The following is a 17,732-nucleotide window of genomic DNA, read 5'->3' as shown; positions in this document are numbered from 1 at the left end:
TCTCCAGCAGTTCCCTGTCCTTCTTGAACTGAGGGGTCCAGAACTGGACACAATATTCCAGGTGTGGTCTCACCAGGGCAGAGTAGAGGGGAAGGAGAACCTCTCTCGACCTACTGACCACCCCCCTTCTAATACACCCCAGGATGCCATTGGCCTTCTTGGCCACAGGGGCACAGTGCTGGCTCATGGTCATCCTGCTGTCCACCAGGACCCCCAGGTCCCTTTCCCCTACGCTGCTCTCTAACAGGTCGTTCCCCAGCTTATACTGGAACCTGGGGTTGTTCCTACCCAGATGTAAGACTACACTTTCCCTTGTTATATTTCATTAAATTTTTCCCGGCACAACTCTCCAGCCTGTCCAGGTCTCGCTGGATGGCAGCACAGCCTTCTGGCGTGTCAGCCACTCCGCCCAGCTAGGTGTCATCAGCAAACTTGCTGACAGTGCATTCTATTCCCTCATCTAAGTCACTGATGAATATATTGAATAATACCGGCCCCAGTACTGACCCGTGAGGCACTCCACTAGACAGAAGCCTCCAACTGGACTCCGCCCCATTGACCACAACTCTCTGGCTTCTGTCCTTCAGCCAGTTCGCAGTCCAACTCACTGCCCGATCGTCCAGACTGCACTCCCTCATTTTAGCTGTAAGGATGCTGTGGGAGACTGTGTCAAATGCTTTACTTAAGTCAAGGTAGACCATATCCACTGCTCTGCCATCATCTATCCACCTTGTTATGTCCTCATAAAAGGCGATGAGGTTGATCAAGCACGATTTCCCCTTGGTGAAGCCATGCTGACTGCCCCTAATGACCCCATTGACCACAACTCTCTGGCTTCTGTCCTTCAGCCAGTTCGCAGTCCAACTCACTACCCGATCGTCCAGATTATGATTATGATTACGATTATGATTATGATTATGATTATGATTAATAAAGGCCTTAATGGCCTTATAGAAGTGAGGAAAAAAATAATTGATCTAGTACTGTCATTTTGAGTGCTCTTTACAGTTATTGAATTAAAAAGATCAGACCGATAAATTGTAGTTTTAATCTGTTTTCACACAGATAGAATTGGTACATTTCTTAGCTAACAGAGTACATCTCCAAAATTATGAAAGATAAACATGATGTTTCAAGCAGAAATATTTTTATAGTAGTTACTAGTTATATCTGCATGCTCCCTGCCACAGAATCTCACAATCATTGACAACAGAATCTTGTATTTTGTGAGTCTGTCTTTCACCCACACAGTCACTGTTACCGTCCGGAAGCTTACATGAATTTATTGGTTTATCCCTTCTAGTTGGTGATTCTAACGCTGGTTCTTGGGGAGCATATGCTTGCTGACTGGCTTCTTTATTCTTGTATTTGGCTTACAGCTTCACTGAGGTTATTTTTCTTTGGTTACTTCTCTTTGATAAATTCAGTCTCTTCAGTAACAATAACAATTTCTTCACGGACAACATCTCCAGGTGGTTCATGCATCTTGATGAAGCGTTGAAGTGCTTCAATGTCTGTTTAATGAAACAGAAATATAATTGGAACCTAGTTGTGGGTATAAAGATTGTGTTTACCTGAAAAACATCAAAATTATACTGTGCTGGGCATTCCTCCTCTAGCTGACTCAGAACAGTAAACCCAGGTGTCTGCTTCCTTACAGATGGCAATTTGGGCTCCTTCAAAATCTTCCAAACTCTTTCACTTAGGGAGAACAGAGCAGAAGTGTTCCTCTTTTTTCAGAAAGCAGTTTAGATTTCCTTTAGGGGTAAAGCTACTTTCAGAAGTTCCTACTGCCTACCTACGCAATCTGTGATCATAGACCTTGTGTCCACCTCTTTCTGGGAGATTGTTGCCTCTTTGCCTTTGTCAATGTAAATGTGCCTTGCTGTAAACTGGCTCTGTTAACAGATCCAGGTTCAAAACACACTTTTTTTTTTTTCTTAACACAAATCTTTCTCTAGGGGACATCAGTAGGAACATTTATTTTCGTCTCCAGAATGTCGAATTCTGATAATCCTTTTCAATGTATGTAGTATTCTACACAATCAATGATCCCTTTCTAGCTGATAAGGTCATATTTGGATAAAAGCACACTGTAAGGCTGCTTTGTGGCAATGAATCTGAAATATGTAAGCAGAATTTGGGAACCTCTTCTCTTCCAAGCCTATTATAGATTTTGCTAGGCCATTAAGAATTAAAGCAAAGATACCCTGTCCTTTTCATCAGCCTGCCTTTCTTGAGAGTATCTATCTATTTCCCAAAGTACAGGAATCCACATATGGAATTTTCCAGTTACCTCTCCTCAGGGAGTCAGGACATGGAAGAGTGAAAATGTCATTTTGCTTGTCTATAGAAGAACCTCTTTTTTTTGCATCTTGCATACGAAGGTAGAATCCCAGGAGGTCTTCCCTCTGTGGTCTCTTGGTGCAGTGCTCCGTCTGCCTGGATCTTGCTGACAGATACCCATCCATCGGACTGATTGATGTGCTGTGACGGGTTGTTTTTTCCACATATTTTTTGCCTTACAAAATGTTACAAAACAATTAGTGACTATTAACTTCAAAATGAGAATTGACTAAAGACAGCATAATGAATTGCCAAAGGAAAGCTTTGTCACTATTTCTCAAGAAACAAGGCCCTGGTCATGTCCGTGCACCCATCGGTTGTGCTGGTTGTGTAAGCCAGCTGTAAAGTCTGATGGCACAAAGTAGTCATGGCCTAAGTGTTGAAAAATTAAGTACACATTCGTCAGAACACCAGCAAGGATTACAAATAAATATCAAGTAGTAAAGCTTATTGAAAAACTTACCTGTGTTCATCTTTTGCATACAACCAAAAGTGGGATGGTCATGCGCTGTGTGAGAAAGCAAGGCTTTTGTGTCAGGAGGATCAATAGGTTTTCATGGTGCTGATCCTAACAACTTCTCTTTCACTCTTCCTGCTTTCTTAGATCTTTGTTTCTAAGCTGCTAGGTAACAGACTGCTGCTAGAGAAAAGATTTGTCCCCTTCTTCATGAGAAGCTGATCACAAACTGTGGAGGAAATGGAAGTAGATGCTGCATTTATTCTTGGCCAAAACAAAACCAAAAGTAACTGCTGCTTACCTGCGGAGTCTTGTTGGAGCAATAAAGGACTCAGCATTCTGATTCAATGTGAATCATGCAAAGCCACTTATTACAGAAACAAGCCTCCTAATATATGCAACTATTCTCTGATCACGTGTCCACGCTCCAAGCATGCATTCGCTAATTGGATATCATCTATGTTCACGAGCTGCCCACACGCTGGAGTCTCACTGCTGGTAGGTCCGTTGATTTACACCATGTTGGGGCCTTGTTATTTCAGAGTTGCTTCTCTCCCACGGCAGGTCCTGTTCCTAGCCTTGAAATTCCTGGCTGCTTCAGTAACAAATCTCCATCTAACAAACAGCAACCCCTCCACAATTCCCCCTTTTTGTTCTTGAACCAGCCAGGCCCCATTTACAGCGTGCTGAACCATCTTTGAAATACACTGCAATATACAGCACATGATTAACACAATAATTACAGTTACATATAATGCAATTAAGCCTTATTTATTAAGATCAAACAACTACCCACTTATTCCAAAACTTATAAGCTATATGTCAAACCTTAACTTTATTATGGCAATCTTATTAATGTACTGTTCTAGTTTGCCTAAAACACTTACTAATAGATTCAGAATAATCAAACAATTTAATACAGCACAACCATAATCCTAATGTTAAAAGTAGAAAATTTATAACTGCGTGATTTTGTAAGAATGTCTCATAACTTTACCTCATTTTTGCATTGACTATCTAAGTGTAATATCACACTTTTGGCTCTCCTGCTGATTGTTCAAATTGCCATTCTCCACAGAAGGTACACCACCTGCTTGCTAATAGGCTTCTAGACCACCAGGTCTGTGAGCATCTATAACACTGAATTAGGATCCATGGTTTACATCTGAAACAGTCCTCACAACTTATCTCGCTCCTGTCCATCTGCATCCATTGAATCTTTGTTGTCTTTATTCAGCCATGGCTTGACCCATTTTGCCTCCTAATATATGCAACTATTCTCTGATCACGTGTCCACGCTCCAAGCATGCATTCGCTAATTGGATATCATCTATGTTCACGAGCTGCCCACACGCTGGAGTCTCACTGCTGGTAGGTCCGTTGATTTACACCATGTTGGGGCCTTGTTATTTCAGAGTTGCTTCTCTCCCACAGCAGGTCCTGTTCCTAGCTTTGAAATTCCTGGCTGCTTCAGTAACAAATCTCCATCTAACAGCAACCCCTCCACAGAATCTGACTGTGGCTGCTCCCTTGGTGATGTGAGTGGAAGTGATGTGTTGGATTAACACATCAATGCAAAGCTATAAATAGAAACAAATACTGTGGGATAATTACAAGAATACATATTGCAATATATTTCCTCAAGTTGAGTATAACCTGTTTCTAATGCCTTGCAGCTCACCTCAAATAAGTTGAGACCTTCAGAAAAGGAAATAAGATCACCTCAGCTTTTAGTGACCAACAACGTTTTTGACCAACTCATCACAGTACTTCAAGGTCAAAACAAGTAACAATTTCTCTTGTAGGAAATTCGGGTAACAAGGCTCAGTGGAAGATCTGGGGAAAATCTGTTTAACAAATTTCTTAACAAATTGGTTTTACACACTCACATAAACACCATAAAGGAATGGCACGTGTGATATGCTGGCCTGTTGCTATCTTCCTCTTGTAGAGCACAGGGCCCTCTGTTGAGGAGACACCTGTGCTGTGGTCTTGTCAGGGTGTCACCAGCTGGGCTTGCACCACGCTGGGGTCTGACTGACGGGGAGCAGCGTCCATCACTATCAGTGCAGCGTCCATCACTATCAGTGCAGCGTCCATCACTGTCAGTGCAGCCCGTGCCTTTCACTCCTGCGCTGGTTCTGGTGCTGGCACACACCCTGCTGTCCACAGCAACCCTCACTTCTCTGTGGCGAATTCTCTTTCCCCAATGCACAGGAGCAGAGTTTCAAATTAATGTAAGAACAGATGCATTGGGGGAAACCTAAACTCTGCATAAGGCCTCTGGGAAGGGTATGAAGACCCAGGCAATCACCATATTAGTTCCCAAAATGCTCTTGTAGTTCAGAGGTGCCTGTTTAGGAGTCCTCAGCAGACTGAACTGACTTTCCCCATTCCGTGTCCTTTTTGATACAAGGGGACCTAAACAGCATATAACCTTCAACAGCACACGTGCAGGAACACTGGATTTTTTTATAATGACAGAATGCTTTCTGAAGTCTTTTCTATTTCTTCTCTAATAATGTCCAACATTCTAATTCCTCTTAACAAGCAGCTGGTGTTTCATGGGGGATCATCACTGAAGAGTAATTATCGTTACACCCTTTCAAATTGCTATTCCTTTGCTTTTACCCACAGTAAATTTTAACTGCCAAGTGCAGTCAGCACGTTTTCTGAAGGTCTTCTGTAGCGTTTTATTATGAACCTTTGTTTTTACAGGCCTGAAAAGCATAGTAGGGGTTTTTTTTCCTGTTGGTTGTTTCACTCTTCAGTCCCCACCAAGACCAGATGAGTGTGTTAAATGCCACAGACCTCTCTACACAACACTAGTGGGACACAACTGGGGCCCTGTATTCTGGGGCCCTGTGTTCTGGGGTCTCCAGTATGAGAAAGTCATGGACATAGTGGAATAAGTCCAGCAAATGGCCTCAATGATGATAAAGGGACTGGAACATCTGAAATACAAGAGAGCTGGGACTATTCAGCCTGGAATAGAGAAAGCTTGGGGGAAATCTTATCAGTGTGTATAAATAGTGGACAAGAGGGCCTAAGGAAGATGGAGCCAGGCTCTTCTGGGTATCCAGTGACAGGACAAGAGGCAATGGGCACAAAATGAGAAAAGGAAATTCTGTTTAATTATAACAAAAAACTTTTTAGTAAAAAAGAGTGATTGAATTCTGGAACAAGCTGCTAAGAGAGGCTGTGGAGCCTCCACCCTTGGTGACACCCTTGGTGACACTCAAAACCCAACCAGACCCAGTCCAGGTTCACCTGCTCTTGACTGACCCTGCTCCACACAGGGACTGTACAATCTCCAGACTGTAAGATCTCCATAGTTGCCTTCCAGCCTCAATTATTCCATGGTTCTATGAGCTTTAAAAATTGCTGCATGGTAGATTATTTATCTTTATGTTATCAGGCTGAACAGCATAAGGTTGCGAAGTTTAAACACCACAAAAAACAGGTCAGAAGCTGCTACTATTCAGAAGCACAAATTCCAAGTTTATTAGGGATCCACAGTGAGACGGTCCTCCTACTGAGCCTCTACAGCAGCAGTCAGTTAATTTTGCAGTTCTAGTTTTCTCTCACCAAACCTAAATAACGGAGCAAATAGTGAATTAATTCCGCAAATACTGAAAAAAAGAAAAAAAAAATCAAAAACAAAGCAAAAAAAAAAAGTCCCCATACAACTCTGTCAAATGAGTATACATTACAGACCTTCAAGGGTTTTTTATAGTTAACATATGAAAATACTATCCAATGAATACAGGCATACAGAAATAATCTGAAAGTGAGCTCAGAAACAAAAAATCTAAATGCTTTCTCAGAAGGGAGGCATACAAAAAAGCTGTATAAAATGGCAGCTGGCCAAAGAGACATTCCATACCATACGACATCATGCTCAGTATATATTTGGGGCGAAGAAGAAGGAAAGCAGGGGATGTTTAGAGTAATGGCATTTGCCTTCCTAAGTAACCATGACGCATGATGGAGCCCAGGTCTCCTGGAGATGGCTGAACACCTGCTTGCTGATGGGAAGTGGTGAATGAATCCCTTGTTTTGCGTTGCTTGTGTGTGTGGCTTTTCCTTCACCTCTTAAACTGTCTTTATCTCAGCCCATGAGTTTTCTTACTTTTATTCTCCTGATTCTCAGACAGCAGGAATGAACGAGCAGCTGTGTGGTGGTTAGTTGCTGGCTGGGGTTAAACCATGACACACCTAATTCAGAACTTTCAGTATTCTGATAAAAATATACAGTCCATAATATGTAGTAACACGCACAACCATTTAATCAATGTTTTCAAAATTTCGTAATTCAACAACCGTGCAAGTGTATAAGACACTGCTTTTACTGACACACAGCACACTTGAAATGGAGTAAAACCAAGTGCTATCCTTAACGGGGGCTAATTTCACCACATTCAGGAGGTCCACTTGCCTTAAAATTCAACTTCAGCAAGTCCACTTGCAAGATTACTAATGCCAGGTCACAGCAAAGTGAGTGTGTTATGCAAGGTTACAGCCAAAACCACTGAAGTCATACACACCCTTAGTAAACATAAGTATGCTAAATTATATCAAGTCACTAAATGCATGTATGATTTTAATAAACAAGTATGTGTTTTAGCTGGGAGACATTATTTCCTGGTGTATTTGCAGGTTTGCCTGAAGAATCTTTTTCTGGATTGCAGAAGGCATCTGCAGTAGAAGATGCATTGTTTGTGACTGATCCAGCAGCGTCTGTGCAACATTTGCTCAGGTCTCTGAATACCTGCAGAAAGGAGATACAGACAGAAATGCCGACTGCACATGTGGAAAAGAAATTCACCATGAGAGTGATTAAACACTGAAACAGGTTCCTCGGGCAGGTTGCATAATCTCCATCTTTAGACAGTCTCAAAACTTGACTGAACAAGGTCCTGAGCAACCTGGTCCCTGACTTATAATAGAACCCGGCCCTGCCTTGAGCAGGAAGTTGTACAAGATGACATAAGAATTCCCTTTCAATCTACATTTTTCTGTAATTCTATATGCTCTAGGTGCTTCGCCAGCATCCAGTTTGCCAACAATATAAATCATTCATTCAAGGTTAAGTATTTTATAGCATAAGAGATGAATACATTTTTCATATCCAGCATAAGACACATAAAAATTAGGGATGGTGGGGAATTACCACATGTTATAAAGCATAATTTGACAGGGTAAAAATCCTTTCACATAAAATTTGGTTCCTTCTGATAGAGTAAAAATAAATTTCAAAATTAAATTCTGAAAGCTTTAGAGGTTTAACATAATCTGATATAGGTGCTTTGTAAGCTATGCTCTGGGCCAGTCTAACTTTTTTCCATTCATACAAATTCCAAAAATGCCCCTCACAAACTGAGAGAGAATAATTAGATTTGAAACCATTACTTATAATGTTAACGTTTCTTAAAACGTGTGCTACTACATGCCATATTAGAAGTAAAACCCACTTACCCAAGTAAATCTTTTCTACAGAATTGGAGGAAACCAGTCCAAACCATCCAGATTCCTAACAATGAACAGCTTTTCCAGAACTAATCAGGAGTTTTGTATCAAGGAGCTTCTGCCATAATTCAAGTTCAGCTTCAAACATCTGTGAATTTACTAACTAAACTTATTAAATACTAAAAGAAGAAAATATATTTTTAATTAAAGGTTGAAGAAGTGCATACATTCATTGAAATGATTTACCAGGACTTGATCAAGTGTGTAACAACACACACAAGTGATTTTTACACTTCAACGTTTTACATTCCCACCCCTCTTTAAATTTCTTACATATTTTTCTGAAGTCTGCCCACACAGAGGCCACTTGAACTTTTGAGCAGGGGGATTCCACCATCTGCAAGCTCATCAACAAGAATATTCTGTGCTTCTCTAAGTTACTTTTTTTTGATGGGAAAAAAAGACATTACCCAAGCAACCTATCAAACCAAGAAAGAAAAATATAATTGTTCTATTTCCACCTGCAATGGAAAAAGAAAAGGGTTCAATGGAAACATGTCCAGCGTGGCTTACCTCTGTCCCTGAGGAACTGATTGAGAACACGCTGACCAGGTTCAGGACAGCTATGGAAAACAAGCCAGTTGATTCACAGCTTTCCGAATTTCATGATTTCTGGAGTACAATACTCCAACTCCAATACCACTCATACCAACATCCTTGGAGGACAGAAAGAAGAGACTGAGGTGCCATTTTTACTTTATATTTGTGCTTTGTCAAGCCACCAAGACTAGAGACACTGTGATGTATAGGGAAAAAAATCCTCTGGAGTAAATTCTCAGCATTGCAGATGGAGTCCCTAGTGTGATAAAAACCAGCCAGCAACTTCTAAACAACCCTGTGGCAGGGAGCTTACTATTGATAAACACGGGAAAGCTGAGCAGAAACTGAACTTTCATATGTAACAACCTGCCAATTAATTGATTTTTCAATGGTGCTTGTTATTAAACAAGTAATAGAATCTGCAGAAGATGGAAAAATAATTAGCTGGTGTTCTGTGAGATGTGCAGAGGTTTGGGGCAATAATTGCTTTTTAGTTATATTTATCAACACTACAGAATTTCTGTTACAGAAATTCTCTCCACAGAAACTACAAATTTTAGTCAACTACTCTAAGAGACTGTAAATATTCCAATGTGTAATCAGAGGAGTCTCACATGATCAAAAATTAGATTACAAATACAAAGATAACCAGTCTTTTTAACTCTATGGGTATTTTTCAGAAAATCATCTATTTTCTATTTGTTAAAGAAATCCTTAACGTATATTAACATAAGCTACATGCAGCAAATATATTTTTATTGTACAAAATCAAACAGTGCAATGCTTACAGCAGGAACTTTCAAGACTTCAAATATATCAACATGAGGAGTTGCTTTATCACTTCATGTTTGGGATGAACTTGAAATGAAACTAGTAATTTTTGCTTCTGCATTTTTAATTTTCAGAAAACCTCACCCACTGCCATTTCTCACTCCACCCAAGCCTCCTCCAAAGGAGACTATTTGCAAAGACCAACACCCCAGAAACTCCAGTACATCAAGTTCTGTGATGAAGAAGCCCTGATAGTTGCTTTCCTTGCCATGTGCAATTTCTTTGAACGGGTGTGGTGAGCAAGAACTTCACACAAAAGGAACTTTCAGCGTATTGCTGTTGATTCCAGCTCCAGGAAACGGAACAAGATGCGAATGCTGAGCACAAGCAGCTGTTGCACAAGCAGCCATTTCACAAGCACTCCTCGCCTAAGAGCCTATTTAGTGTGTTTGACAGCTGAGGTGCATCAGGCCAAAGCTGCTGCGTGAGGCATTGCTGTGCACAGGAGCAACTGCTGTGACACGGCAGTTTCTCAGCTGCTCTTCTAGTCTAGTTCCTCCAGATATTTATTACATTATATGTATCTGAAGCAGATGTTTCCAGTCTCATTGGTGAGAAGAGCTTCAGCTGTAGACGGTGACAAACACATGCAGACCTCTAAGGAGTTAATGGGATGTGTGACCCAGCGCTTTGCCCAGCCAGTTCACCCCAGTAAAGAGTGGGGACATCAGCTGCTTCCCGCTGCCGGCAGCCCCGGAGAGGCTGGCAAAGGCACGGACAGATAGCACAGACATACAGACGGTGTCTAAACACAGGCACCATGCTGATTAAGCAATTAGCTAACAAGGACAACATCAACATATCTATAAAAATGTTATGCATGCATTTGCCATGCATCCGAAGTACCCACCTTTTATATGTGGCCTTACTTATAACTGACCTCTGTAAGCAACTTTCCCTGGAACTATATGCTTTATCTATTGTTACCGGAAAGAGTAACTTTCTTCATCAGTCATTTACAGAACAAAACAAAACAAAAGAATAAAAATATACTAAAAATATAAAAAAAATAAAAGACGACCATGAAGAAACACTCCCACCTAGTGAAAACAAAATTGCTACTGGCAATTTTAAAAGAAAAGAGTCTTAAACTAAGATCAGTCTTTTCTATATAGCTCAATTATTTTCTTTTTAAGTGTTGCCCTTGCCAGGACTACACTATCAGCAACTCACAGCAAAACTTGTGCACTTTAAAGATTACTTTTTCTTCCCCTCTGATTGTATGATTTGGTGCTACCTCCCTTTGACTTGCCTCACAGATTACTGAGCTTTCAAATGGGAAACCGATGTTACACCGGAGATCTTTCAGTGCTTAAAGGGAAAAATTTGCAAAACAAATTTCCTCATGGGAGGAGTGACAGACTTAGAGCTGACAAGTTATAATTCAGCACGTCAATGCAGAACAGCGTCTGCACAGAACGAACATAATCCTACACATCTGATGGCAGCCGCCTCCTGTCACGCTGCAGTCACAGAAAAAGACAGGTTGTCTCTAGAAGTGCCAGACTGGCCCCGTCTCTTCATTTGGACTCAGTTTGCATTTTCAGGGTTTTTTTTTATTGTTCCTTGTGAAATGTCTGTCAAAGTATGTGAATAACTAAAGCTTTACTTCATTGAACGAGGGCATGTGAACAGGCTTACTCTGCCATATAGCCATATTTTGGAATTTATAACACAATAGTATGGAGCTGGAATAAGATATCCATCTAAAAACATTTAAAAAAGAAAGGAACAGTTCTCATGAGTAATTATTTCATTATAGTCTAATAGACTAAACTGACAATAATAGACTAAACTGACAATCTAAGAATGTGGCATCTGACTTACTCTCAAAAACCTTCACTATAGCCTAAACCAACGTTTAAACAAAACTGAAAATTTAGCTTACACCAATCAACCTGAATTCCGTCCTGATTTTCTTCCTTAACATTTGTGATAACAGATTCAACATCCTTATACATTTTCAGTAAAAGGGAATGGACCTGATCAACTAGTTGTTTTATTTCTTTTAAGAATTATGACAAGTGACGATCTTGCTCTCAATGTTTTGCTAATGCTCTGTTACCATCACTTTTTAATCAGGAATTGCTGTAAACCCCAACTGCTTCTTTCTGGCTGCCAAAGGGACCCTACAGCACCATGGAACTTGTTTGCCTCCTCATTTTTTTTTGCTGTGAAGCAGCCCCAGGTTGGTGTTCTCCCACAGGTGCTGCAAAAGCCCTGTGAGGTGGGGTTTTGGAGGGGACAGAAGGGGCTTCCTGCATCAACCGGTTGGTAAAAAGGAGCTTGTCAGTGTTGAAGGGAAACAGTTCCTGTTGCAACTGTGCAAATACAATGAAATCTGAACACATTAAAGTAGACACAGATGCAAATAGCCTTCAGTAAGCACTGCCACTTGAAGCTAAACAAAACTCATTGGTTTCCCAGTGCTTTTGCCACCAATATGCTGAAGTCATGGCACCACGTTACTCTACATCACTCCACCCTGCTCCCCAGGGTGTCAGTGCTGGTACTGGGTGCCACAGCCTCCTGCAAGGGAGGCAACGTCCTCACATCCCTTCCTGGGCAGGTCTTCATGGATTCTCTGCTGCTTTCCTTGTTCCAAACCAGCGAGGAAACCCCTTTCCCTGGCTGAGCTGTCTTTGGCCTCCCGCTGACCACCGCCACTGTGAGCGGGTTTTTTCCCAGGACACCACTCCTGCTTTGCTTTCCCACCTCTGTCTCCTCCTCACCACCACCCTTGTTTGACCAGGAATTCCTCTTTTCCTGCAGCTCCATTCCCCTGTCCCAGATTCCTTCTATGTGTTTTCCCTACCCAGTTATCCAAATATCCTCTGCATCCCTGATTTCAACCCAGTCCACCTCCCTCCCTGGGTGCCTTCTCCCTCCAGCTTCCACTATGGTTCCCACCTCTCTTTCTCATCATTTTTCAAAATGCACTGCATTCTCGATACCTTCTTCTCTTCCTGTAACACTCTTAAAAAACTACAGACTGCATTCCAGAAAGTGAGTGGGCTCAAACATTTTCCACCACTCTAGAAACAGAGGTGTTATTTAAAAAACACTCTGCCAGTGACTAAGAAATACCATGTCTTTCTTCATTCAGGCAGCTAGAGTAACAGTGGGTTGTCAGAAGTCACTATTGTATTCACTGCTAAGAAACATTTTTAAGTAAAATAATCAAATTTTTACTCACCACCAGGGGCACATAATAGAATTGACAGAGTAGCAAAACCAGCACGACAGACATCCATAACAGTCATCTGAAAAAAAGTAGCACAAGTTTTCATTTAGCAATGAAAGATTTTGCAGAAATACCAGAACTTGTTTAAATCCATAAATTCAGAGATATCAGCACTAGTTTGTATTCCAAAAAACAGAGTGAAAACGTCACACTACTGCACCTGTAACACTAGTCCTTGAAAATTAAGCCCACTAAGACTTCTGCAAATCTTGCATATATCCCTCCTGTTGTATTTTGCTGACATTTGTGCTCAGATTTACTCATCTATGTCAGTTTAAGAAAAATAAGATGCAAAGAGAAAGCACTTTTCTTACATGTTCTGGATTCAATGCTTTTGCAGCCCTGGCATAGTTAGAAATTTGACAATTTCTTCTCTGAAGCTAAAAAATAGAATTAAAGTCACTATACAATCTTGTACTTCTCAGGGAAAAAACAAAAGGCACAAAATATACACACAAGAATAAAGCTTACTGAAACCAAAACAAACACATCATTAATTCTGTTATGAATGCCTTGAAGATTTTGATTAAATAATATAGTTTCCTCAGACATCCAGTGTGCTACATTTTGTGAGACAAAAGCACACAGAAGCCATCTGTTACCTTGAGTAACAGTGACTGTGACTCAACTATTCTTGCTGTACACTAGAAAAACAGGAAAATAAAGGATCTTTGAGTCTGAGTGGGACCTGGTTTTGGAGAAAGGACAAGAATTTGGTACCACAAACAGTGAAATCTGAATTAGTGATGATACTTTAGATGAAGACAGGCTTTCAGCCCAAGTGAAGACGATGAAGAGGTTCCTATCGATCTTCAGGGAGCCAGTTTCACCTCTTGCTCTTCACAGCCCCCAGAGTTTCAGTTTATCCTTCACAGACCAGAATGAATCATTCCAGGAGCGATTCACCATAGCTCTGGAGGAAACATCAATACATGCTCTCTTCCTCGACAACAAGCCCCTGGATCTTTGCTCTTCAGCACTCTGGGTCTTTGTGGCACAGTAAAGGTGGGGAGGAAACCAGAACAGAAATCCAGAGAACTCCTGAGCAGGTGCCCAGCGGGCTGCCAGCGTGCAGGATCAGTAACACCCATCCTTTGGGTTTACCACAGGAATGACACTGCACCCAGCTTCACACCAGCCATGACTGGCATTGACCACGAGCAATGAGGTAGACGTGAAAATGAACTTCTTACCTTCTAGTATCTTGTGTATCAGAATACTGGAAAATATCAGGCTCCACATAATTCATGTCAGGTCTTGTGAGCTAGTGATATGAAAGAGAGACACTGTAGAACACAGTGTTTTGTTTTCTCTCAAAAGAGGCGTCCCCCCTTCAAACTGGCTCAGTCCTGTATTCATTGTGGCATTGATTTTGGCTTGTTAGTAAGAAAAAAATCCCCCTCCTGTTGCCAGCACTACCAGCTCACCAATCTGTACACCGAGTTTATGCCCGACCCTCTGTCACAAGCATTGCAAGTGCACTAGCTCTTGCACTCGTGCTAATTGCTTACCTCATGGAAGGAAGAAGGAGGAGCAGGAGTAATGTGCAACCTGCAGAAGCTAGCCTGGCAACTAGACCTTTGTTTTACTAACACATAATGCCAAACACCACGCTTTCCAGCAGGTTAGCTAGAATTAACAAATCCAGGGAAAATACCTCCTTTAACGAACATGCAATTTTCCCATACTTGTGTTTCAGAGACTGGATCTTACTGCAGTGCACAGCAAAACAACATCTGGTTGCAGCTTTAATTTTTGCTCGGTCTGAATTTCATGTATGGAGCATTTTCAGCCAAAGTTTTGGCTTTGCTATCAGACAAGTGAGCATTTTATCAGGCCATAATTTTCTGCTCCAAACCCACACTTTTTCCTTAAAGCTACTACTCCAAAGCAGTATTTTCTGCTGAAACAGGAACAGACTCTTGTATCAGTTCCATTTGGAGTCCATGTTCAACCAAACATGAATGAAATGTAAGCAAAACCAAGACTACTCTGGTGCTTCAAGCAGAGGCAAGTTTTCAGTGTAAATATTACTTAAGAAATTTTTTTCTGAGTGTGTAGTCGGCGCAGTACATATATAAATATATAAATTGTGCTTCCTTGTGAAAACTGTTTATCACAGCACTGTCCGTATCCTACCCCATACATTAGTTTTCCTATGCTGAATTGTCAACCAGACGCTTTAAACTTGTCAAAGATGAACTGGTGATTAAACCCCAGTTAGTCAGAAGACTGCACCACTTACTCTCTGCTCTGTTAAGTCAAAGCAAAGCCTGTTCCCACTTGAGCCCAAGTTCTGGATGCCCTGGAGGCGAGGACAGTTGTTAAGTGACACCAGTGCAGGGGGCAAGCACCCGCTCACTTCTCATTTGCCTTCACTGCACTTGCAATATCCAGGGGGGCTTTCTGAGCTGACCCAGACAAACCCACCACCCAGAGGTACCGGGCAGCCAGCAGCTTTCCAGGTCAAAAGGCTCAAAGACAACACCCGTTGTTGGGCTGCCTGTGGTCTGTTCACAAGTCACTGCTGCTAAATCCCTGCTGCCCTATAGAATGTGAAACAACCTTTGTTACTGGGCCCTTTTCACTCTTGGCACATTTCTTAATACCAGGTCTTGTGAAAGAGCCTCCCCAGGCCAGCTGAGGCTTCTTGCACAACGCAAGTATAGTGGGATTATCCTCCATGTAGCTATAGGCTTTATGCTACCCATACGCTGGACTTCCATGCGTGTGTAACAGGTCTCAGTCAGGCTTCACTGAGATACTCTACTATCTTCTAAGATTATATGTTATTATAAATAAGAATGTAACTGAAGATCATCTAACAGCAGCTGGTTATTAATAGTGATCTACTTTATAGGATCAAATGATATTACCCACAGCAATAGTTACCTGTACGGGGGGTGTGTGTGTTAGTTCCGCACACTGGTGAAATTCCTTGCATGTAGAAATGGAAAACACAGATTTGGAAAGCAGATTTGGAACCCTGGCTTCCTGGTTTTTAAGAACATTTACCATAAAAAATATATTATCTAATTTTGGTTGAGGACTGATAGGATCTCAACATACAGCCTAATGCAAGCATGCTTTCCTCTTTAACTTTACAATATAATACTTGGCATTGAAGTATAGGATACTAATTAAATTATACCAAGTGTGAAGATAATTGCACAGATTATTGTACTGTCTTTGTTTTAATTACGATTTGCCTCTGACTGGTCTTTTCAGATTTAAATATCAATGCATTATGAGATTATCATTATGAGGAAGGTTAAATCATTTCCATTTTCTAATGAATCTGGTAGTTCCATTATCTAGACATAAGTTAAAGAAGAGATGCTACTACTAATTTGGGCTTATCTAGATGTTTTTGTAATAGTTGAAGATTTCTTTACCAAACAGAAAAGATGTCATCAACTGCGGTGATTAGAGATTACTTTCCAACAATCAACTGCAATGTACTTTAAACAATTTTGGCAAGGAAAGAGCTAGAAGACCACCTTCTTACAGAAGTGCTAGTTGTAGAAAAGAACCTTTGACTGAAAAATCGTTAAGTTAGTAGGTGGAAGAACAAGTGAAAAGCTCCAGAGCTACCTGAGAAGCTATAGGAACTAACCAATGAAAAAAACTGGGCTCAAGTTCCAAATGGAGGTATTTGACTATAAGATAACAAATAATTTCCTTAGGTTAGAAATGAAAACTATTTGAAGTTTGAAGCTCAAGGAAGAGAGAGAAGTATTTTGAATGAGCTCAATGTGTCAATGGATGAATAATCATTGGAAAAAAGATGACAGGTAACTGAAAAACAAATAAACTACACCCTGAAGACCAGAAATACCCAAAATGAATTATTGGACCTGGAAAAGGAAATTTTAAAAAACCCATGAAGTTTTTGAGTTTTGACACATAAACAAAGCAGAATAACTATAATAATAATAATAATAATAATAATAATAATAAAGCAGAATAACCTGTCAATAACTAGTTACGGCTTGTCAGCTCTGCACTTCATTAGCAATACCCATGTTTTTTGCCCCTCTTCCATTAAAAGAAAAATTTCTTCAAAATACCTTATATTTACCACAGTATAAATGTGAGTTACCTTGGAGCATCTGACAGGGAATGACTTGCTTCTTTGCAGCAAATTGTTTATTTGTTCAAGCCCTATTCATATTCACCTCCACAGCCATTTAAAACAAGGTGAACAAGGAAATAAGTGACAATACTATATAAGAAAAATGAACTCAAGGTTAGAGGTAAGCTAGGATATGGCTCTAACGCTAAGCATACATCCACTTTTAAAAAATTAGTATGATGTTAATGACATAGTGGTATACAGAATAGTAGAGCTTTGTAGTAATGCAATCTGGATTTTCAGTTTCAAAACCTACTGAAGCAAGAGTTAAGTGTAAGTAAAAAACAATAGTTCAGCATAAATGAAAAAATCAGGTGTATTAACTGCTGTAAGCGAAGACCTGTAGTGTCTCAAGGCTCACGGCATACACAGGCTTCACCTGCACCAGGCTGCAAGAACAAACATACAAATCATATATTCTTTGGGTTATTTGCTGGCACTGGGAATAGGAACTAGACAGCAGTAAACAATATCATCATACGGTCTATATGGTGTGTTCTTCTAATTACTGATATAGCATGATATAATCAAACATTTAGGAACAGCTTGAGGAAGGCGGCTGCAACTGATGTGCCTGAACAAGTGGTCAGAGGAAGCCTGGACATACTACCTGACCACAGAAAAGGTAATAATGCCCAGTGGCCCAAAGC

General features: G+C 40.7%; 1 protein-coding gene across 1 annotated transcript; it reads right to left on the bottom strand.

Moving 5' to 3' along the window:
* Positions 1–1,034: 1,034 nt before the first annotated feature.
* On the bottom strand, positions 1,035–15,632 carry LOC136097730 (1-aminocyclopropane-1-carboxylate synthase-like protein 1). The gene is given in 18 exon segments (XM_071805514.1): positions 1,035–1,514; positions 2,297–2,521; positions 2,810–7,545; positions 7,547–7,574; positions 8,282–8,431; positions 8,606–8,631; positions 8,633–8,733; positions 8,735–8,751; positions 8,846–8,906; positions 8,908–9,015; positions 11,313–11,347; positions 11,350–11,409; positions 12,900–12,966; positions 13,262–13,299; positions 13,302–13,327; positions 14,141–14,211; positions 15,193–15,308; positions 15,557–15,632. Coding segments are annotated over 16 exon segments (1,119 nt in total). The 3' UTR covers positions 1,035–1,514; positions 2,297–2,521; positions 2,810–7,406.
* Between the last annotated feature and the right edge of the window lie 2,100 nt (positions 15,633–17,732).

Source organism: Patagioenas fasciata, chromosome 2 (assembly GCF_037038585.1).
Source record: "Patagioenas fasciata isolate bPatFas1 chromosome 2, bPatFas1.hap1, whole genome shotgun sequence".
Lineage (NCBI taxonomy): Eukaryota > Metazoa > Chordata > Aves > Columbiformes > Columbidae > Patagioenas > Patagioenas fasciata.
Note: the sequence above shows the minus strand (reverse complement) of the source record. Positions and strands in the feature narration are given on the sequence as shown.